At 48.1% G+C, this 23,964-nt stretch overlaps 1 protein-coding gene and 2 pseudogenes across 1 annotated transcript in view; 1 reads left to right on the top strand and 2 right to left on the bottom strand.

Annotated features, from left to right (window-relative positions):
• The window catches only part of LOC128270138 (uncharacterized), a 9,424-nt gene extending 8,602 nt beyond the window's left edge, over positions 1–822 (top strand). The window contains exons 5-7 of the mRNA XM_053007541.1: positions 27–217; positions 273–469; positions 540–822. Coding sequence (XP_052863501.1) covers positions 27–217; positions 273–469; positions 540–822 — 671 coding nt within the window. The remainder of the gene's footprint in view (positions 1–26; positions 218–272; positions 470–539) is intronic.
• A 95-nt stretch (positions 823–917) lies between these two features.
• Positions 918–1,924, bottom strand: LOC128270137 (uncharacterized; annotated as a pseudogene).
• A 19,515-nt stretch (positions 1,925–21,439) lies between these two features.
• LOC128270136 (uncharacterized) lies at positions 21,440–22,510 on the bottom strand (annotated as a pseudogene).
• Positions 22,511–23,964: the final 1,454 nt, after the last annotated feature.

The raw sequence follows: 23,964 nt of genomic DNA, 5'->3' as shown, positions 1-23,964 counted from the left end.
GTACCAGATGAGGTACTCGCCGTTAGTAGCCGTGGTCGTGACGGTCTTCTCGGCCGAAGCGACAGTCTTGGCGGGATTGGATTCGGTGGATTTGGAGGTGAACGGAACGGCCAGTGCAGCAGCGCCACTGAACGACGTGTGGAAGGGCACGGAACGGGAGAAGGTGTTGTCGAGAAGGAAACGCTTCGTGGTGTTTCCGGAGGGGTCAAGTATTTCGGTAAGTCCCAGCGTGTCTCCCCAGAGCCAGATGCTTACGCTACTCCGGACCACAGGTTGCGGTCTGCATGACGATCGGTATATACGGTAACCCGAACTATCAGATGGTGAGTTGGGCCCTGAACTGGGGCATCGCGTACAACTTGCCCAACCAGACGATTAGCTTCGTGCAGGAAATGGCCGAGCCGAAGCCGATGGTTCAGCGACGAAATCGTCGCGATCTCTACCAGAAGCTGGAGGTGATCATGAACAAGTGAGTGCCTTCGGTTCCAGCGGATTGACTGAGCGGAATTTTCCAAGCGTTCCTAATCTCTCGCTTTCAGTATGGGCTACGATGGTCGGGATTGCATTCTGAGGGCGCTGTGCGAGAGCTCGCAGTACTTCGGGCGAAAGGGCAATAATATGATTGCCGAAATGCTGCGCACCCTGTTCAGCTACCCGAAGTCGAAGGTGCTTTCCCACGAGCACAGTGACCATAAGCTGTACGACGAGGCACACCGTAAGGGTAAAAACATGGGCGCCTGTCAGTCTCTGTACGCCAACTGTCGGTTTTCGTTGCTTGAGCTCGCCCTCGGAAAGTATTCGACACCGTACGGGTTTATGTGATTCGCATTTCAAGTGCATTTATTGTCAACTAAGTATTTTTAACATAAAATAAAAATAAAGTAACATTCTTCCGCTAACCGATGATGCTTCAAGCGTTATGGTTCAAACCGACCAAACATGATCAAATCGAGTAAACTCATCGGACATCCCACACCGTACTTTTGTCGGCAATTGGTGTTCTCGTCGCGCATCGCATTGCTGTAGTCATCGTCGAGGCCTCCTTCAGGGGGTAACTGAAATACAGAAACCATTCGAAAGTCTTGTCGTTTTGGAAGCAGTTAAACGACTAACCTAAAGAGCACCCTGAAGATGTCCAGCGTCATCGAGCGTCCCGGAGGAGGGAGCATGTGCTTCGCCTCGCAGATGCTTCGCAAAATGCACTCTTTCATGTGGAATCCAGTTCTGTGGAGCAAGAAGCACGCTTGAGCAACGAATCTTTACCATTAAAAGCTGCTTACGTACAACGATCCAATGGTGTCCTCAAGCTGACTGAAAAGAGCCCGTCGATCGCGGTAGTGATGGAAGTGCTCCCAGTCGCTGTGCTGACTGATGTTGAACGCTTCTCCACTGAGCCACCGGTTCCGTTCGCGATCCTCCTCCTCCACACCGTGGAGCACCATCGACTCCAGTACCGAACGGCGATACCTGGCCTCCGATTGTGCGCCACTCCATCCGTAGTATCCCGAACCTGTTCCGCCGTCATAGCTGCCCAGGTACCGATCGAGAACGGGAGACATTGGTTCCGTCCGGGGTGGTGCCCAGTACGGTGAAGAGTACTGCAGGTGGTCCACATTCCAATCGGCTCGTTCTTTACCCCAACCGGGCGGTACCCACGTTTCAGGATGATCCTTCAGATATTGCGCCACCTCGTCCGACGTTAGTTCGCCACCATCGTGATGGTGATCATGGGGTGGAGCCGAAGGCGGAGCTGGAGTTGGTGGTGGCGGTGGACGTTTTTTTGGTGGCTCCGGAGGGTACATCGCTATCTTGCCGAGCTTAGCTTCGATGCCTGATATTTGAAGTCCGGAAGTGGCAGGTAAAGATCCATCTCACCGATCAGATTCAGACCGGTTGGGCCCTGAAACACCAGCGCTTTGCCGAAAGGACGAAGTCAGCTGTGAAGCGATTGAGCAGGTCAGAGTTCTCTGGCTTCAAATTGTAATTGTGTTTCACTTGCCAAAATCATCGACCGGGCGTGAAGAGAAGGAAACGTTTCTTTCTTCGAGCACCCTCGATTCGACGACTGTTGTATCATTAGGTGCATCACAAAACAATTCACTGATGAGCACTAGAAGTATGAAAAGCCTACAAAACTCCATTGCACTGTAGGTTGGACAGAAATGCACCGCCGACAACCGCAATTTGAAGATCAACTGCTGCCACAGCTAGATATCAGCGATCTCCAGTTGGCCGCGGTTCGTCACTATCTGATCGATTGGAACCGGTCTGATATGGCCTCCAAGTAGCACCCTCATGCTAAGCATTTAAAGCCTGCCGATGAAGCGTGGAAGTCATTTGGGATTCAGAGCATGAAACAAATCGTTTAAAAACGTGTTCCATTTCACGCCAAATTATTAACGAAAACAACCGTTCGTTGAGACAGCAATTATTTTAGTTCGAAGAAATTCTTTATTGAGATTAGACTTCGTTGGTTGGTTTTTATGGTAGCAGGAAATATGTTTGATGAAATGTGAAGAAGTAGCCCCAAATCTAACATCCTTTTCCTTCGATTTTTTTTCAAACATACTATATTTATCCTTGCAAAGTTTAAGCTTAATACATGTAACAGAATGTATTAATGAAAATGTGATAAGCATAAATACAGACATGCAACCTCAGCCATTATGCTGAGCATAGCAAACAGGGTTACTCAATGACCACGCAGAACGTGGCTTCGGTAGCTTAGCAACGTTGAGGTACAAAGAACGTTGTACAATACAAAAGTCTACTGCGAACGAACGAAAATAATTTCGGAAGATATCTCCACCCTAGTGTAAGTGACAACAAAGTTAGTATGGTGAAATTGTTTAAAGTGAACAAGTTACATTAGTATGAAATTATGTGAAAACATTCAGGCCGTTATTAAGTTGATTAGAGTTATTATATTATGAAAAATTATAATCACTAATATTTCAAATCTTTCAATAAGTCCCGAGACCGGCTATGAAATGTTTCAAATGAAAACTATGAAAAACTATGAAATGAATGAAAAAATGAAAAAAAAAACAGTCCCGGGCCTTATTGAACGATGTGTTATTATTGATCATAATTATAATTTACTAATTATTAATTAATTAATTGATTAATTACACCATTTATAACAGCGTAGCGTAACGCTCACAAACCGTCAAACGGACATAACGTTTCGTAACGCTTGGAAATGTCATCGTGCCGTATGAACAGATTAACCGGATATCGAAAGATCGCACGCACACCTAGGTAGGTGTAAAAGTGATTCGTGGTCGGGATTTTCGTAGTTTGACTCGGGTGTGAGGATCGTCATCAAAGTTAGGTTTGAAGGTTCAAAGTTAGGTACAAAAATCGGTTGGATTTATAAAAGCAACATTTTGACATTCCGTGTTTAAAAAACTCCGTGTCCAAAACCACGTGCCCGAGTGAATACACGCAGTGAAGCAACGAAGAAACCATGTATAAACGTGTAATTTTATTGTTAAAAGTGCCACTCGCCCCTGCTGGAAGTTGGATCTATATTTCTCTGGGAAATGGACACGATTCCACAGGAGGGCATGAACACAGGTATGTACAATAAACCTTTTTTTAATTTTTTATATTAAATGTGCAATTTTATTACTACGCTATATTAATTAATTCGACGAAGCGTAGTTTTAAGAAGCGCGTCTTTGCGGACGGGCAGGCATCAACATCGTTAGCGAAAAACACGTGTGTGTATATCTTTTGTCTCTTTATTCCGGTTTATTAAATCTCGACTGGGAATTGATGCATGACTCGAAGGGGCCTCACGAGCAAGCATGGTCATGAGACTAGTTCGAATATCACATTCGACGTTTTCATTGTGTTTTCGAAGTCTTCTTTCCTTGCGGGTCAATCGTGATGAAGGAAAAAAGGAAAGGAAGTTGTTTCCAAAAATGCCAGGCAGCAATGTGCACACAGCGACAACTACGACGGCGATCATAGCCAGTTTCACTTCGGCCGGTGTGCATGGTCACAAAGTGTACCAAATGCCGGATCGTAGCCAGTGCCGGTTAGTCGTGCCCTCGCTTCAAATCAAAGAGTTTAGGTTCGTTTGATCACGATCATTTTCTTTGCATCAAGCAGGTAGATAGTGTCATTACACGCACTTTAGGCTTTCGCGCTTGTTCGAACTGGTGGAGTGGACGAGTGGACACACTAGTGCTTTCTGCAAATTCTTCCGAAAACGTTCTGATCGTTCTTCAGTCCCTCTCTGGCGCCGTTATCCTTTCTTCCAAAGTTTAACACGCGTTCGGTACCGTGCGGTCTATATAGTTTGCCCCCTGTACCGTTCGGGCCTGGCTCCCGCTATAAAGCACATCAGTTGCTACTGCTAGTGCATCGCCTTATTTTGCGAGTATAAAATAATGGGCGGACGACGGTCACGATGGGATGACATTTTATTTTTGTAAAGAAATTCAGTTCACCTGAGCGAGACTCATATGACGAGAACTGCCCTATGCAGTACACTATAGTGAAAATAAAAAAGATACAGGGACCTAATTGCACCCGAATCCACATCTGCTCGAACACAATCAAGGCCTGTGCCGCACCGCATGGCTCCGTGCTGCGAAGAATAGCAACGTCCTTAAGCGACGCATACCCCGAACGTAAAAGACCTGATAGACAAAGAGAGCTTTGTTCTGTCCCGAGGCAATCTCATCAGTATTCGGTCATCGCTAGGCTAACTAATTGCTTTGGTGGATACATTCGGGTGCAGACCGGCTATGGTAGACGACCGAAGCAACGGGAGCAGAAGCCTTAATTTGTGGACTGGGCGACATATCAACAGCGGTCGCAGTTAGGTTTCTGTCCGGCGTTTCGCAACAGAAGCTAGTATTGGTGGCAGTGATTGCGGGGTACAGTCCCGGCGGATCGTTATTTGTGGTTCGTGCGGTTTACCGATCGGTCGCGTGTGTGTTCCCCGGTGATGTCCGCAAACGAGGCGAGTTGGATCGTAGGTTTCATCCGCTCCAACACATCCGACGATCCAACGATTCGAGTTGATGTGAGTGAGTACGAGTTAGATAGAAAAGGCTAGGGTGATGACGATGTGCGATCGCTGCCGCCATCACGCCATTTTACGTGTGATGCGTGTGCCAAAGTTCGGTTCACGGTCGATACCACGCGGTCCACATAAGTTGCCGCTGCTGCTTGTACGTTGATAATGATGAAGTTAAGTATCAGCCGCGATCGAACGTGAAATGGCCTCCCTTCACTTAGCAGAGACTTTATCCGGCGCTCGTGACACTTTCTTCCAGACTGCTCCTAGTTGACAGGGGTGTGTTCTGGCGCTACTTTACGCTTTGATTCCTCGCGCTCTCCTACCGATCGAATAAGCATAAGAAAGTCGAATGTTTGTTTACATTGTCGAGGACGGTTTGCGAAAGACTACGAAGGTCCTTCCGGTTTCGGTTATCTGATTGACTGAATGATTTGGACAGGGCATGATTTGTCTGATTTGATAAGATAAATAATTATTGCAGGCCCCGTTACTGAAGTAATCAGCAACGCTCGTCGTCGGACGACAACACGACAATGGATCCGGATCGGATCGTGAAACACCCGAAGCACTCCATGAACTAGCAGGTAACGTATTTCTACTTTGTGTAACATAGCGAAGCTTTATTTGTTTTTTTTAAATAAATTGTTTCTCATTTTTAGAGACGTTGCACCGTTGCCCGATGCCGCATCTGCTGCTGCTGCAGGATCTTCACAAGCATGCCTACAAGAATCGTGAGCATATAAACCACTCTTTTTCCAACTTTTAAAAACGTTTTTTTACGGTTTCGCCATTGCATTTGAAGGCGTCATATCCACGGCTAGGACAACAATGTTGCCCTAGATTTTACCGAGCTTAGTGTCGACACCGTCGCCCGAAAACCCGTCGAAGCACCGGTTTGCTCATCGGCTGGGTCGGCACCGAGCGCGCCGAGTTTGGTTTAATGCGCAATGCTTCAGCTAAGTTGATCTTCAAGTTCTTGTATTTTTTTGCTATTCCCGAAATCCATTCTTTTTCTTGTGAACTTGTTTCTCTATTCTCCTGAGCGTCTTATATTCCTTTACGCTGTCCCGCGTCCTGCGCCTGTCTATCATTGCTTTGTACCCAATGTTTTTTCTTTTTGTCACATGCCTACACTCATTGTCGAACCAGTCAGATCTGGTCTTACCACGACGCGTGCTCAAGACTTCTTGGGCACAGTTTCTTGTCAACTTTATTTCCATATAAAGTTATAATGTTTACTTTACGCGACGTACAAGCCTCAACCTTTTTTGTAGCTTCTTGTTCTATCTGTGGAGCTCAAAAATGTAAGTCTCTTTGCTGGTTCTGTCGCTAACTCTGCACGGTTCTATCTCGGTTCACGTTCTGTCGCTCAGTTCCCGGTTCTATCTCGGTACACGTTCTATTTCATATTTTCATATTTATTTACAATTGTTTGCCGATGGCTTTATAAATTGAAGCTTACGTACTAAGGCCTTAAATGCTAGGGGCGGCAGAGGCGCGAAGAAGGGAGCAGAAGGTTCAAGGCCCAACAGTTTATGATGTTTTCGATCTCCGTGAGGGTGTTACGGAGAACCTGCTCCGTCAGTCTTGCCCGTGCGCTGACCCTCAGGAGGTTCTGCGTGACCGTCCTCATAAGGCGTTCCCAGCTTTCTCCCATGTGCGGGGTTGAGGGTGGAATGAACAGCCACTCGTTTCCAATGCTACGGCCGCCTTCAGCTAACGCCCCCTGGTCTTCGGATCTCAGTGCACTTTCCATCTCTTTGTTGGCGCCCACAAAGTTAGTGCCTCGATCGCTGCATAATTGGGTCGGGGTTCCTCGCCGTGCGATCATGTTCCTCAATGCCATGGTGCAGGAGCGGTTTGTGAGGGAATGCGCCACCTCGATGTGCACGTTGAGATATTTTTGCGCTTTTGACAGTTCTTGCGCACTCTGGCGACCGCAGTTCAAAGTCACGGGATCCGGAAGCTCTGCCTAACCTCGTTCACCCCCGTTTCGTGACTCTGATGGTGGAACCGCCGGTGATAGTCATCAAAGATGAGATGTGTCAGGTAGTGCTTGTTGGGTAGGATCACCGGTTGGCGTGTTACAACATTCATCGAGCAGTACCCATCTTTTACAGACATTCAGGAAGGTCGCTACCCAACGGTTACCGAGCTCGACCGTGCGCTTTTACGTGGATTCGTTAGGCTTTGGCACTGCAAATAAAAGGATAATAAACATTAATAACTGTAAATATCTCAACTAACTATCGTAAAAACTTACCAATACCCTCGACAGCTCCGTCAGGGTACACCAGACAATTCCACCTGTACTCTCAAGGAGAACATGGAATGTTGGCTAGGGTAAGGCACGGCAAATAAATGGACAAATTAAATTTTGTAAGAGTTTACATCGACAGTATCCATCGTACAAACTTACCAATACCTCTCTCTTCCACTTGCCGCTTTCCCTTTCTTTTTCACTTTTTCGTTTTAACTTTCCCAGATTGTTGCTGAATTTGCCAGCGATTTGCTCGAGCATAGAGTAGTTTTAGCACTCGAGCAAGAGCTTTACAGCGCAAATTTATTCGCTCATTGTAACTATCGAATCTGAATGTTTGCCATTTGTTATCTTCTCGCGGTTCACTATGCGAGTACTCTAATACGGTCCCCGTTTTCAACATGTAGAAGGTTTTGGTTGGTATGAGTGTATTTTGTATTTGCAAGAATGTTGCCGTTTTGTTGCGCACTGACTGCCTTCCTATTCTTGGCTCTTTTCTATCGGTATACAGGGCACTCAGTGATTGCGTGCCACTGTTGCCGGAAATGGACCCTTTTCTGCACCGAGGCATTACACTTCGTTGTGGAGTGATCACCACGGCACTTTCCACAGGATTGCTTGTAGTTTGTAGCCTGCCCGATCCTATTGCACTTAACGCACGTCGACAGCTTTGGTACAAACGGCCGTTGAATCGGAATCCTAAGGCCATCGATCACTAGAGAGCGTGGCAGCTTGGGATGCCACCAGGTCCGGGGTGACCTTTCTGATAATCAATTCTGATAATTTATAATAATTCTGATAATTCTGATTTATTTGTAAAACGTTATGTCAATGAGCCTCAAGGCTCAAGGCCCCAACAAAAAAAACAAACACAACCTAACAACGTCGTTTCAAAGATTCAGGCATGGGCACGAAACTTAAGGCCTTGCTAATTGTAAACACAGCCAGTTTGCAAATTATCCCCTCCAGCTTATAACATTAAATTGCGTGGAGATTGCGTTTATCTGGTGCGTGAAAGACATTCAAATCCTGTGGTACATATTTCCCCGGATGTTCATATTCGCCGACTTGTTCGACTGACTACACATTACCACCCGTAGCCCTTAAAAACGCCCTTTAACGCCCTTTAACCACTAGGACATTGCTTGAGCCTTCGCTCTTCGCCAAAAACCAGCTGCCCCTATAATCGGATTTGGTTTCGAGTGTCAATGCGAAATCATTCCGAATTCTCTTCCGTTGGTCTTGGAGCACTGGCTCACGTGGGAGGGGCGTACCAGGATCCGCGTACATTGATTCACGACGCTACAGGCTGTTGCATCCTTGACGGTCTCGACTAGACTGGCCTGTAATTCGTTTGTTCGGTAGTTCGGTTACACGGAATACTAACACACGCTTATACTAATACATACACTACTTATTACACTACTCCAATACCAGCCTACACTAGGCTGATACACTTCGGTTCGGTTTCGTTGCTCTGGTAAAATCAACTTTGCTTCCCAGCTTTTGCAGCATGTCCTCGAACGGGTGAGTCGACTGACACGGCAGAGGACCAAAGTGTTCAACCTATTCAACTAAGTGCACCAGGCTGTGGAAGTTGTTCGTAACATGACCGAAAATGTTGTCGTGGTTTTTTACGTAATCCAGCAGCAATCGCTGTGCGTAGTCCAAACATCCAAAATATCGTGTATTGTTGCATATGGCAACAGCCAAATGCAAGCGGCGATAGTTTTTGTAGGCACCTCCACGGATTTGCCCTTTCAAACTTATGATGCGGTCCAAAATTGAGTCCAAAATTGTACATTACTCCCTAATTGTTGCCTTTCTTCCGGCAACCGGACATTGCTTAACCATCCCAAAAATATCCGCTTCCGCTATGCCGTCATTTTCGGGTATTTTAAATCACCGTCGACAAACGCGTTAAACAGATTTCGTGCTGCGCCGAGGTGTAACAAATGGCGATCATCGCCAGTAATAACGTATCATACGACGTCGCTTGGAAACAAAGCAAAAGGCGTAATCGCTCCTCCGGTACGCACATACTCTACGTGGGGCTCATCAGACACGAATGGTTCCCATGTTTTTGGGGCGTATCCTTCCCATTTGCAGAAGCAAACCGCTCGTGGCTTACGTTTCCCGTCTCCTTTTAAGGTGCACTTCATGCACTCGTAATACGCTGTTGCTTCGGCCGTCCCTTTAATAAAAGTCCTTGCTCTGACATCGAGGTGACCACTCGAGGTGACACGCGTACGATCTTTCCCTTTATCTGTTGGTGCGAGGTGTACGACCGTATCGCCTCCTCGGTGATCGGTCCCAAAAATTCCGCACACTTTGGCGTTCCACCGTAATGTATGCCTACCACAAAGAGGTGGCCAGGTGGTGCCGGGCGGTTGTGCAACCGTGCCAGGATGGCCCAGACTTTTCGTCCAGCACCAACGGGTGTTGCCTCTCTGCGCAGCGGGACTTCATCGACATGCAAGTCATACTCGATTTCAACCGACTCGATGCACCAGTTTTTCACTATACCCTTTCCTGCAATGTTCAAATTTAGTTTGATTTAATCAAATTACTGTTCTCTGATTAACTTCACTAAATAGTACTACTCCAATACCAGCCTACACTAGGCTGATACACTTCGGTTCGGTTTCGTTGCTCTGGTAAAATCAACTTTGCTTCCCAGCTTTTGCAGCATGTCCTCGAACGGGTGAGTCGACTGACACGGCAGAGGACCAAAGTCTTCAACCTATTCAACTAAGTGCACCAGGCTGTGGAAGTTGTTCGTAACATGACCGAAAATGTTGTCGTGGTTTTTTACGTAATCCAGCAGCAATCGCTGTGCGTAGTCCAAACATCCAAAATATCGTGTATTGTTGCATATGGCAACAGCCAAATGCAAGCGGCGATAGTTTTTGTAGGCACCTCCACGGATTTGCCCTTTCAAACTTATGATGCGGTCCAAAATTGAGTCCAAAATTGTACATTACTCCCTAATTGTTGCCTTTCTTCCGGCAACCGGACATTGCTTAACCATCCCAAAAATATCCGCTTGCGCTATGCCGTCATTTTCGGGTATTTTAAATCACCGTCGACAAACGCGTTAAACAGATTTCGTGCTGCGCCGAGGTGTAACAAATGGCGATCATCGCCAGTAATAACGTATCATACGACGTCGCTTGGAAACAAAGCAAAAGGCGTAATCGCTCCTCCGGTACGCACATACTCTACGTGGGGCTCATCAGACACGAATGGTTCCCATGTTTTTGGGGCGTATCCTTCCCATTTGCAGAAGCAAACCGCTCGTGGCTTACGTTTCCCGTCTCCTTTTAAGGTGCACTTCATGCACTCGTAATACGCTGTTGCTTCGGCCGTCCCTTTAATAAAAGTCCTTGCTCTGACATCGAGGTGACCACTCGAGTGACACGCGTACGATCTTTCCCTTTATCTGTTGGTGCGAGGTGTACGACCGTATCGCCTCCTCGGTGATCGGTCCCAAAAATTCCGCACACTTTGGCGTTCCACCGTAATGTATGCCTACCACAAAGAGGTGGCCAGGTGGTGCCGGGCGGTTGTGCAACCGTGCCAGGATGGCCCAGACTTTTCGTCCAGCACCAACGGGTGTTGCCTCTCTGCGCAGCGGGACTTCATCGACATGCAAGTCATACTCGATTTCAACCGACTCGATGCACCAGTTTTTCACTATACCCTTTCCTGCAATGTTCAAATTTAGTTTGATTTAATCAAATTACTGTTCTCTGATTAACTTCACTAAATAGTACTACTCCAATACCAGCCTACACTAGGCTGATACACTTCGGTTCGGTTTCGTTGCTCTGGTAAAATCAACTTTGCTTCCCAGCTTTTGCAGCATGTCCTCGAACGGGTGAGTCGACTGACACGGCAGAGGACCAAAGTCTTCAACCTATTCAACTAAGTGCACCAGGCTGTGGAAGTTGTTCGTAACATGACCGAAAATGTTGTCGTGGTTTTTTACGTAATCCAGCAGCAATCGCTGTGCGTAGTCCAAACATCCAAAATATCGTGTATTGTTGCATATGGCAACAGCCAAATGCAAGCGGCGATAGTTTTTGTAGGCACCTCCACGGATTTGCCCTTTCAAACTTATGATGCGGTCCAAAATTGAGTCCAAAATTGTACATTACTCCCTAATTGTTGCCTTTCTTCCGGCAACCGGACATTGCTTAACCATCCCAAAAATATCCGCTTGCGCTATGCCGTCATTTTCGGGTATTTTGAATCACCGTCGACAAACGCGTTAAACAGATTTCGTGCTGCGCCGAGGTGTAACAAATGGCGATCATCGCCAGTAATAACGTATCATACGACGTCGCTTGGAAACAAAGCAAAAGGCGTAATCGCTCCTCCGGTACGCACATACTCTACGTGGGGCTCATCAGACACGAATGGTTCCCATGTTTTTGGGGCGTATCCTTCCCATTTGCAGAAGCAAACCGCTCGTGGCTTACGTTTCCCGTCTCCTTTTAAGGTGCACTTCATGCACTCGTAATACGCTGTTGCTTCGGCCGTCCCTTTAATAAAAGTCCTTGCTCTGACATCGAGGTGACCACTCGAAGTGACACGCGTACGATCTTTCCCTTTATCGGTTGGTGCGAGGTGTACGACCGTATCGCCTCCTCGGTGATCGGTCCCAAAAATTCCGCACACTTTGGCGTTCCACCGTAATGTATGCCTACCACAAAGAGGTGGCCAGGTGGTGCCGGGCGGTTGTGCAACCGTGCCAGGATGGCCCAGACTTTTCGTCCAGCACCAACGGGTGTTGCCTCTCTGCGCAGCGGGACTTCATCGACATGCAAGTCATACTCGATTTCAACCGACTCGATGCACCAGTTTTTCACTATACCCTTTCCTGCAATGTTCAAATTTAGTTTGATTTAATCAAATTACTGTTCTCTGATTAACTTCACTAAATACTACTACTCCAATACCAGCCTACACTAGGCTGATACACTTCGGTTCGGTTTCGTTGCTCTGGTAAAATCAACTTTGCTTCCCAGCTTTTGCAGCATGTCCTCGAACGGGTGAGTCGACTGACACGGCAGAGGACCACAGTCTTTAACCTCTTCAACTAGGTGCACCAGGCTGTGGAAGTTGCTTGTAACTGTTGCCAACCACAACTGTTGCCGGAAATGGGCCCTTTTCTGCACCGAGGCATTACACTTCGTTGTGGAGTGATCACCACAATCAGTTTCCAGGGGAAACTGATCAGTTGATCAGTGTCCCACAAGAATGCCTTTCCATGTCCGACCGACTGCTGCCCTCCTTTCGTGTGGGATTTTTGCTTTTCCTATTGCCTCACTAAGCATTTTCAACCGCAGATGTTGCATTACCCCTACAGTTTTGTTTGGAGTGCCATGTTTTTGAAGGCCGTGTACAGTGTCTCCACTACACCGACACTACACCGATGTAATAGATGCCGATCGTCGGCGACGGTAACGTCTTCAATTAAGTCTAGGTGTGGGATTTCTGATACTGTTCCGTCACTGTTGGTCACTGTTCCGATGACTTTCGTCGTCATCGTATTTCGTCCATTAATGAAATCATCATGTGTCCGCACTGCTGATGGTGCGCAGTTTATGTTGAAGAAGAACATTACTCCATATTTTGTTTTCCCTGCTATTAGATTTGTTCGGGTTGTTGCGCGAGAGTTAATAGAAACTCAACACGTTTTATTAACGCGCTTTATTATTATTGGCTGTAAATCTCCAGCGGCTGCACGCCGCCGTAGTTGGGAGTCGAGAGAGGGAGCCAGCGCCCTCGGTTCGAGACGGTTCACCGCTTCGGTGCATCACCCGAGATTGGTCACTCACTCTCGGGTGAGCGCGGGATCGGCCAATACGGTCGGCTCACAGCACCAACAGAACAAAATAAATAAATAAAAACACCCAAACCTAACCTTGTCTAACCTTGACTATCTTGCGAATTTTTACCTTTTACTATTGCGGTCTTTGAATATTATTGACATAATTTCTCAGTTTTTCCCTAATTTGGCTTACGTCAGTTATTTTTCCAGTCTTCTTCCTAATGTCATATAAAAGGTCAAGAATAAAGGGCCTTTTATTCAAAAATATTAGGTTATCGCTTTCATCCTGTTCTTTAGCTGATCGCTTCCACGCACATTTTTTCACGTAATCTTTTTTGAGCAAGGATTCAACCACGGTACTGAAATAAGCCCGTGAGTTCTTGGTAATACCTTGATTTTGTAAATAATCTTTGGCGTGGTCGCTCTTCCCCGCTGATAGAGCAGTCGGTAGTGCTCTTCGCTGTCACGCAGCTGGCCTGGGTTTCGAATCCCGGGATCGGTTGTCACTCAACCGGCCATGGTTTCGATTTCCGATACCGGCGTGATAGTAGGGGGGTTGGCGCGGGGCTAACAATCCCGCCCGTAAAAATGAAATGTTAGAGAGAGCACCAGAGATTAACATTGTCTCTGGTGCAGGCCAAGACCGCGCAGCGGTTGTAGAGCCAAATAAGAAGAAGAAGAAGTGGTCGCACACAATTGACCGGAAGTTGGGATCTGCAACAGCATCTTCCAGTAAATTAAGCTTTAAAGCACTATCTACCGGAAGTATTGATGATGTATTGTATTGCACTGATGTTTCATGGCGAACAAGGTATGCCCGACTTGTTTCACCTGGGTTGTGTGGCGTTTCCCAAAATAAATGTGCAATCTGTTCCATAAAGTCTGCGTTTAGCTCGGCATACTGTTTCTTATAGTTTGCCTGCAGCTGGGCAAACGGTTGCTTTAACTGTTCGGGAACATTGAGATTTTCTATCTATGATTTGTCTAATGATCTACTTACGGGATCCGGAATGATGATGATGATGATGAACCCACCTCTTTCCCCAACAGGAGTACTATTCCGTAACTTGGTTGGTCATTCCGAAAAAAACATCAATGGATGTAATCGGCACGCCTGTTACTCGAACGCACGGAATTCATTTTACTAGCCTCCACTGGGGCATTCGCCGCAAAGCCACTTTTACGCGCGCGTGTCTCAAATCAATGTTGACTCAATTCTGTTTTATTTTTTTTCTTATCATCAAAATCCTGTGAGATCATGACGCCGATGAGTACAGTAATCACAGCGGAATCACTATACAGGAATCGGAATCGGTATATCCCCGATATTGACTGTTTCGGTATATGCCTGATGTTGATTGTTCGTGTCGTTCGTATGCGATAAGTTTTGCTGTGAGGATTGGATAAATCCTCTTTCCGTTTCGGCTGGCCGCTTTATCCTTTGAAATGGAAACTGCATCACGTGGCAAAAACATAGAATCCCAGTGCCCCTTTGCACTTTTTGCAAAATTTTGCAACACAGAGAATAGATTCTGTAGTGGGATAAGCAGCGCTGACCCACACTCTTTAAGGATGGCAGAGAAAATGTTATCCGGGCCAGCATTAAATGAAAGTTTTATCTCATTGATCACATTGATTAGAACAACCTCAGAAATAGTCGGTAGAGGACTGTCAAGAGCATCACCAGGCATAAGTGACAGAGCTTTAGACAATTGATCATTGGAAACGATCATGATCATTGTGCCGCAAATGCTCGATTCGTTCTATAGCCGCTTATATCTCGCCTCTCCAGTCCTCTTGGCTCGCTGACCTATTCCTCCAGTTTCCAAAGCCGAGCAGGTCCTCTTTGGCCCTGCAAACACTGTCTTCTCACCCTCCCCCCTCCATATCTAGGCCTTCCGACTAGCCTCTGGCCCTTCACCTTTCCCAATAGCGTTATGATTTCTTTCGCGTTAGGAAGCAGGAAGCAACATTCTCAGACACTTTTTTTAATGCGCTTTTTTACAATTTTAATTTAATTTAATTTATCAATAACCAATGTTCGCCGTCAGGCTAGACACGGAATCTTAATACTAAAAAAATTCTCAGACCAAACGTAGGAGTTGAGGGAGTTGACGAGGGCGACACGGAAGGATGGGAACAGGTGGTACACTAGGTTGAAGCTACGGAGGCACCGTAGGAAGGGATCCGTAGAACCATGACGGGTACGGCGGAGGGGAACGAGGAAGAGGGAACGAATACGTAAGGTACGGGAAGGACAGTAAAACGGAGTATGAGCCAAAATACCAGGGTCGTCGAATCTACCCATAAGAAGGCCTCCAATGAACAAGTTTTGAGCCATTGTACGCCTTACTTCGAGAGACGTCAGACCTAGCACCTGATAACGAGCAGGATAGGGCAAGGATGAGGCGTTGCGACCCCCAAGGCACCTTAAGGCCATGCGAGTGAAACGACTATTATTTGCAGTGGTGTGTGTAACAAGTCCAGGAGCAGGATAACTCGATCGTCCGGATACAGTGTGAATGGTCGGATGAATATTCGGATGAATATTTGACGGCACATTGACGAGTGATACGAGTGGAAATAGTGATTAAGAGAGGAAATAGTGATCTCATTGAACTGAGCCACAGCCACATCAACTGTCGGACATTAAAAACAAAAAAGACCAATCGATGTGGGAAAGGATTTCACACAATCTGGGGAAGTTTGCTTTGCGATAGTTGAAGACGGGAAAAGAAGAAAGAGATGTAGAGCTAGCAGTATTAGAGGAAGGAGGAAGCTTAAGGGCTAAAGATAGTAGCGGGTGATAATGATCGATGTTGACAAGCGGGAACGCAGCAGGTTGCACCGATAATAGCGGCGAACAGGTCGGGTTAACTAGAACCAAGATCAAGCATTCTTCCCCTATGGTTCATGACCGTGTTCATTTGTAGAAGTTGAGACTGTTCCAGCATGCCAATGAACGCCGAGCAGCAATTGGGGAAAGCGAGCAGGTTCGGATGAAGAATGGCAGATGAAGTGGACGGAGAGACAATCCAGGAAAGCGGCGCTTGGTTGAAGTCTCCACCGAGGATGAGCAAATCGTTTTTGGCCATTCGTGCCACAATGTCACTCAGACACTCAGCAAGGGCCTCGAAAGTACCTTCGTCCGATGAGCGGTTAGGAGGGATGTATGTGACGCCGAGGAAGATACGCCGGCCGGCTATAGTGATAGTAACCCAGACCATCTCAAGCGAATGCCGAGTGACGCAGATTTGAGAAGATTGAAGCTTGGACGAGCAGGCGATTAGTACGCCCCCACCTCTAGCTTTCGTGCTATTCAGCTCGGAGCGGTCGCATCGGTACACATTGTAAACGTTGGAGTCGAATAGGAGGTTGGATGGCAGTGGCGGGTCGAGCCATGTTTCAGCAAGCATCAATACGTCAAATTCAGCTTCCGATGAGGCCAGTCTCATTTCCGAGGTCTTATTCCGAAGACCACGAACATTTTGGTAGAGTAATGAGAGTATTTCGAGGCGGTGAGGGGCCGAGACGGGAGCTCTACGGCGCTATGCCGACGTGGATCGTTGACCAGCCGAGATGTGATCCGTGGAGTGTCCCATTACGGAGGTAGTTTGCCGGTGATCGTCAATAGTGCGCAAAATCGAGTGACGGGAAGAATCAGGCGAGGGTCCAGCGCGCTGGACGAATTCGCCAAAACGAATCGCGGACGGCCACGTGCTAGGGGACAGGGACAACGATTGTAAATGTAGTGGAATGCCGACCTTAAATGAAACAAACGACAGTCCGTCGGTGCTGGTGCCCGCCTTCGTCAACCGATGGACCATCACATCATCCGTGGCGTGCCAGTCACTGCGTCTCCGGAGCAGGATGGTTTGAACCCTGATAGGTAGAGCCACAGCACTTCGTCTGTCGGTCGGATTTTAGAGCTAACCGCCATGAGGTTACGCTTGACCGTTCCGATGAGCCGTTCCCAACTGCCGCCCATATGCGGTGCTGAAGGGGGGATGAAGTGCCACTCGTTTCCGCGTCCGCGCGCCTCCTCCGCCATCGCCTCTTGCCCCCTTGAGGTCATTGCCGAGCTAAGCTCTCGGTTCGCACCTATGAAGTAGGTGCCTTGGTCACTGTAGATGCGCACCGGCGTACCCCTGCGTGCAATCCTATTTCTGATGGCCATCACGCAGCAGCTGCTCGTCAGGGAATGGACCACCTCGATATGTACGGCGCGGGTTGTTAAACACGTGGCTAGCATACCCCCCCTCTCTTCTCGACTCGCCGGCCGACGGCAACCTCCATCGGACCGAAGTAGTCCAGCCCTACGTTTGTGAAGGGGCGATGATACGCATCGAGCCGGGTCTCGGGAAGGTCTGCCATGAAGGGTACCTCTGGGTTCGCGCGGTTTATTTTACAGCGCGGGCAGTCTCTTCTAACGCGATTCAGGGCAGGCCGTAGGTGTGATATGTGGTACTTCTGGCGTACTTCGTTGACGACCGTCTCATAGTTCTGATGCCAGAATTTGTTATGGTAGTCGGTGAGAACGAACCGAGTTACGCCGTGTTGCGGTGGGAGTACTGTCGCTAAAAGAAGGTGTTTATTTGGGATCTACCCAGAACTTGCTCACTCCTATTCCTCTAAAATTTAACGTTGTGGTTTCTTTCGCTCTTTTGGTTGCACTGGCGTCGTTTCTGGCGCCATTCTGTCGTTAGATCCGGTGTGCCGTTCCCTTTTTCTGCGTCGTCGGCTGGGTTCGCTTTGGTGGGATCTCTAGATTTGTTGCAGAAGGATTTTCAGGATGTCCCCTCCAGGACCTGAGGGTCTATGCGCTCCCACGCAACTTTGTATGAGAAGGTGTCCTTCTGGGTATTCCACCACATTCCCAGCACCTTCTCTCGAATCTCGAACCCTCCCTGTTGGTGAACATGCTTTATGTCGATCGCTAGTTGCGTGGCTTGTTCCTCGGTGTCGACGCTGATAAGGAGGTCGTCTACGTAATGCGAGTCCGTAATGGCCTTACACGCTTCTGGCAGGGTGTTTTGGAATCTTGCGGCATTCCGATTCTTCACGAACGCGGCGGTCGTTGGCGAACGGCAGGCCCCAAACGTCATTACGCACATTGCGTAAGTCATGGTATTCCCTTCGTTGTCCATCCAGTAGAAGCACTGACTTATCTGATCCTCTGGCCGGATGAGGATCTGATGGAACATCTCCCTTATGTCTCCCGATAGCCCGAAACGTTTTGCCCGGAATCTAACTAGTATGCCAAATAAGGAGCACAGAAGATCGGGTCCCTTCATTCATAGCATCGAGTTCAAGGCGACGCCGGACGATTTGGCGGCTGCGTCCCATACGATACGGACCTTGCCCGGTTTATTCAGATTTACCACCGGGAAGATGGGCAGATACCATCTTCGTGCGTTCTCTCGTGTCAGCTCTTCGGGGCTAACTTGGCGGATATAGTTCTTCTCCTCATTCAGGATGGTTATTCGGTCTAGCATGGCCAGAGCCTTTCCTCCTCCGTCGACATAAGCTTTTTAGTGGGGTTCGAGTTCAGGCCGTTCATCAAGAAATAACTCTTTTCCGCTTGTGTCAGGTCCTCGTCGGGGTTGCCGTTGTACTGGCGTAATGGTTTGCTGGTCCCCTCGACGCCTACTTCCCTAATGAGATCCTGATCCAGGAGCGTCAGCGTCGAGCCTTCGTCCAGAAAGGCGTAAGCTTGCACCGTTTTGTTTCCCCGGAGCGTCACGGGAACATACCTGAGCAGTGTGTCATAGTTCGAGATGTTATGTGTGTTACAGATAGCGGTTTCGGCATCGGTTTTCTTTGCATCTACCTCTGTTTCAGGCCTATGTAACAGCGTGTGAAGTCTTCCGGGGCAACCCTCTATCACGCAGCTCGTCCGGTTGCAGCGCCCGTGCATAGGGCCGAGACAGTTAAAACACCTTCGATGTTTCTTCACTGATTCCCATTTTGCCCGCCACCCTTGTTGCCGGAACCGTTCACATTCGGCGAGTGCATGGCAGTCTGCCTTACATAGCGGGCACTGTTCAGCCGCTCCCTCCGTATGGGCGTTGGCATACTCGTTGTAGTTCCGTCGTGGGCTGGTATTACCGCGCTATCTGGGATGTGCACTAACGTTCCCAGTCGCCGCGCGTGGCATCCTGTATGTAACAGCGTTGACGGCTTTCGCTAGCGTAAAGGTCCATCTACTGAAGTCTGCAAGGCTGGCTGCTTCCATTTTCGCTCGTTGCTCGGCCCACGTTAGCTTGAGGGCTGGCGTTAGTTTTTGAACCAGCTGGTGAAGCAGGGTTATATGATGTGATATATGGTATTATATGATGATTTCCGGTTGCCCGAACCTCGTCTTCAGCGTATCGATGGCCTGGTCCACATTCTCCGGGTGCATCAGTAACGCTCGCACGGTGTCCAGCGCCTTTCCCTTTAAGCTGTTTTGGAGCCTCGCGATGTTCTACGCCTCGGCCGTATACCCGCACATCTGGGTCGTATGTTGAAAGGCGGCTATAAACATTGGCCAGCTCTCAGGTTCGCCATTGAAGACCGCCAACTTCATCGAGACGGCTTTGCGGGCTTGTATCTGAGAACCAGATAGATGAAAGTCATCTTCGTACCGGGCCCAGCTGTACTGTTCCGCTCAGGTTGGTGCGGCAACGTCGCTGAGGGACGATCCAGTCCAGGTGCGCTAATTGGCGTCCTTCCTTCTCTTCTCAGTGATGCTGGATGCATCGCCAATGCTGCGGGGTGGCTCGGCAGCGAGTATGATTCCGCCTCATATTGTCGCTCTAGCGCCGTTGAACATATCTGGGGTTCTGGTGTTCTCGTCCACCTGACCCTCGCGTTGGTCACTGACTGCACTCTCTCCGCATTTTCCTCCTCGGAGAAGATGTGGTGGGGCTCGCCGATACTGTTAATCCAGTCCTTTTGTCCGGCTGGACGCCAGGGATTGTCGGCTCCCCGATGTGCTCCTTTCGGCCTCCTCACCGAGGATCCTATATTTCGCCTACATTTGAGACAGGTGGAGAGCCTTTCTCGCCTCTGCTTCCCCGGTGATCGTTCCCTCGGGAGTAGGCGCCATCTTCCCCGGTGATGGTTTGTTCACCTCAGCGGCGCGAGGTTTTCTCGCGAGCTTACGAACCGCCGTCGCTGGGCCAGGCGCTGGTGCCGTCCTTCTAGCGGCTGTCTTCGTTCTTGCCTGGTGCGGTTTGGGGATGCTTAGGGTGCGTGGCCGCCAAAGAGTTCACTGGCATCGCGGAAGCCGATGGTGCCGCCGTTACTTGCGCAGACCCTGTCGTAACAGCCATCTTAGGTTCCGCCGTCGCGGTCATCGTCCCCGGATTCGGGTTGCTATCACTGCTTCTGGTGCTCATTGCGGCCGCCAAATTTCGCTGCTTATTCGAAACTTGTTTCAGCGACCTCTCGCAATTACACCCACTTCACTATTCAACAACTGACGATTGTTCACTTTAATTGTGAAGACTTATAGTACGTCTTCACGCCGAATGTTAACGAAATCGCTAGATTAATTTTGATTGTTGAGTTTTAGTTCGGTGTTTATTTTAAATAATGTGGAGATCGCCGCACGAGTACTTTTTGATTCGCACTTAGTATCGCACTTAGTCGTCGTTCGATTTTAGTGTCGTGCGGATAAAGATTAATCTACTCTGCTTTGCGGGCTAGTTCGATCTGGCGCCCGCCTAATCCTCATCGTCTCTGTTCACTCACTCCTCTCTCCCACTCTCTCTGCTCTTTCGCTCTCGCGGTCGCTCTCGCGGTCGCGCTCGCTCTTTCGCTCTATCGGTGAGTTTGCTATCTAGCTTTTTATTTACTTATCGTTTATCTGGCACTCGTCGTTTGTTTGTCACCGATGGAGTGGTACCAATATTTACAACAGATCTTTATAAATATTATTAGAGCAAATTTTTACAGCTTACTACTTACTTCCTTATTCGGCTACAACCGTCGAGCGATCTTTGCCTGCTTTAAGGAATCTTTCCACCGCTCGCGGTCGAGAGCCTTCGTCCACCACATCTGGATACCGGCCGATATCGCGTCCCGGTCGATGCAATCTCTCCATCTCACACGGGGCCTACTACGCCCCTCTGTCCCTCCGGACGGCCTAAGTGGACTTTACGGGCTGGTTCGTCGTCCGCCATTCTCATAACATGACCAGCCCACCGGAGCCTGGCGAGACGCACACGCTGCACGACAGTGAGGTCGTCGTACATTGCGTACAGCTCGCTTTTGTAGCGGCTCCTCCATTGTCCCTGCTCACATACGGGGCCAAATATCAATCTGAGCAAATTTTTACAGCTACATGCAAATATTTTAATAATAACAAATCACTATTAGGTATATAATTTCTAAGTATTACAACCCCCGCGTAATTTCAAAACGAGACAAATTCGGTCCCTTTCCAATGAGCCATTGAAGAAAGGGGCCGAATTTGCCTGTTAAACTCACAGGGTAAAACTACTTTTTCTAATCTATTATCTAAACTAAGTACTTGGGCGTCTCGCCACCTAGATCTACCCTTTTACCTTTAATAAAATCTGTTAAAAAGTAATTCATTACACCATGATGAAACAGGTGCAACAAATCACTTGTAACAAAACATTTTATGAAATCTATTTCTAAGCGCAATAACGGCGATTTAACCGTTTGCGCTTCTACATAATCTCCCACCTGGACTGGCCCTACTTGGTGATGACCTTCATACTCAGTTAGGGGCTCTAAAGGCGGCATCTGTCCTTGGTGCCGCTTCTTCGAGCTGGTATGTCACAACGCCTGTTACTGGATTCAGTTTCCTTTCAGCAAGGCATTTAATGCAACCATGGGTCGCATTACATGATACAACTCCTAAAAAAGTACAAAATGGGCATTATTATTGAACAGCCTTACTCTTTTCATTATACATTCTACACTTACCATTACAAAGGGATCGAGCTGGCGAATCTAATAGAAACGCACGATGTTCGATGGTCAACAAATGTCCATTGATGATGCATCCAGTGTCCATTAATCCCTTGTACTCGTCCGCAAACCTGTCAAGAAAAGATTGTACACAGCGTGGCTTCTCTAATCCATAGTAAACGCCTACTAAGAAGACTCCCAAGTTTGGCTCTTCGAAGACGTCTACTTGGATGGGTCACATCAGTTTTTTTTCCATTGTTGTGCACCTGCATACCATCTATGCTAATATTTAACGAGATGGTACGGGGGGTATTCAACGAATGGAAAGCATACCGAAGGCATTTTTCTAAAATATAAAAAAAAGCATAAGTCTATTGAATAGTTAACTACGCTTATAATACTCACCTATTCCATAACGCCAATAGCTGCCGCCTTCGATTTCGGACATCGTTGTCGGTTGCGTTGGCGTGCCCAACAACGTCCTTGGGTCCAAGGGTAGCCACGGATTTGTATTGTGGAGTGTTCTGAGCAATCGCCGAAGGCTCCGGTGGCTGACGTTGTTGTGCACCGCCCAATTCATTACGGAATCACGCTCGGCAACAACATCAATAACTGTATTTTGTGGCCCACTAACAGTTCCTTCGTCCGAACTCGAGCCATCATCTGAACTCGAGTCAGCAACCGGACTGTAGTGGCCATCTTCACTTTCACTTTCATCACCAATTTCACTTTCATCAATTTCATCGTCAACGGTATCCTGCAACCGGGACACATCAATTGGATGTGGACGGTTGCTAGGACCCGCTGCACTTTCACTGTTGTTGGTGTCTTGATCGACGCCGAACAGTTTTTTTCGCAGTTCTTCCTTGCCCTGGATCATCCTTCGCCTCGCACTGCCGCTCTTACGGATGTATGGTTTCTTGGATTTGGATGATTCCATTATCACGATACACAGCACGATATGCACAGCATCAATTTTCGTTTAAAAAACACAGCTTGACGATAGGAGCGATAAAAACACAGTAAAGTGAAGCCCTGATGCGTTCATGTTTTATAAGTGTCATTTTTTTACTACCCGGAGGAGGAGGACGACGTACTTCCACTGGTGGTCGAGGCGACGCGGATCGCCGCTATGAATTGCGTCGACAGATTTAGATGCTGGGGATGAAAAGGCGTGGCGCGTGCGCCGATGCCCACCTCCACTACGTCGGCGACGGTCTCTACGACGGCCGACAAAAAGGTGTCGATCGCGGAATTACGTCCATTGCCACCGACACCGCCACCGCCTCCGGCACCACCAACGCTACCGCCAGCGTCATTCCGGGGATCTCTCAGCGTCTGTGATTTCTGTGATAGGATCTCTACCTGAGAGATCCAGTGCAGCAATTATAATTATCAGAATTATTTGCCGCAGCTGCAGCTGTTATTTGCCACCCGAGCATCGAGTATCGATCATTTCGCCTGCGTGGGCACGTGTTTTTTGTTCCGGGTATCGGGGGGAGGGGCCCAGGAACTCGAAGGACTTCTACTAGCAGGTGAACCGACTCGCCAATTACCGCTGTGGTACTTGGCTCGGATGAATCCAAAGTAAATTCGTCATACTAATTGAACTTTGCAATGTTCCAGTACAATGAATGATGACGACTTCCGTTGATAATTCGCCTCCGGATCTCACGGCTGGTATCATTGTCCGCAGTTACCAGTGAGCCGAGGTAGACAAACTCGTCGACTACCTCCAATTCGTCGCCGTCGATCGCAATACTGCTGTCTAGGCGTTGTCGGTCGGCTTTGGTTCCGCCGGCTAGCATGTACTTAGTTTTAGCCGCATTTATCAGCAATACAAAATCCTCGCTGCTTCGTGCTTTAGTCTGGTGAACTGTTCTGCCACCGCCGCAGTTGTTC

This window comes from Anopheles cruzii, chromosome 3, assembly GCF_943734635.1.
Source record: "Anopheles cruzii chromosome 3, idAnoCruzAS_RS32_06, whole genome shotgun sequence".
Taxonomy (NCBI): domain Eukaryota; kingdom Metazoa; phylum Arthropoda; class Insecta; order Diptera; family Culicidae; genus Anopheles; species Anopheles cruzii.
The sequence above is the reverse complement of the archived record's forward strand: the minus strand, read 5'-3'. Positions and strand labels throughout refer to the sequence as shown.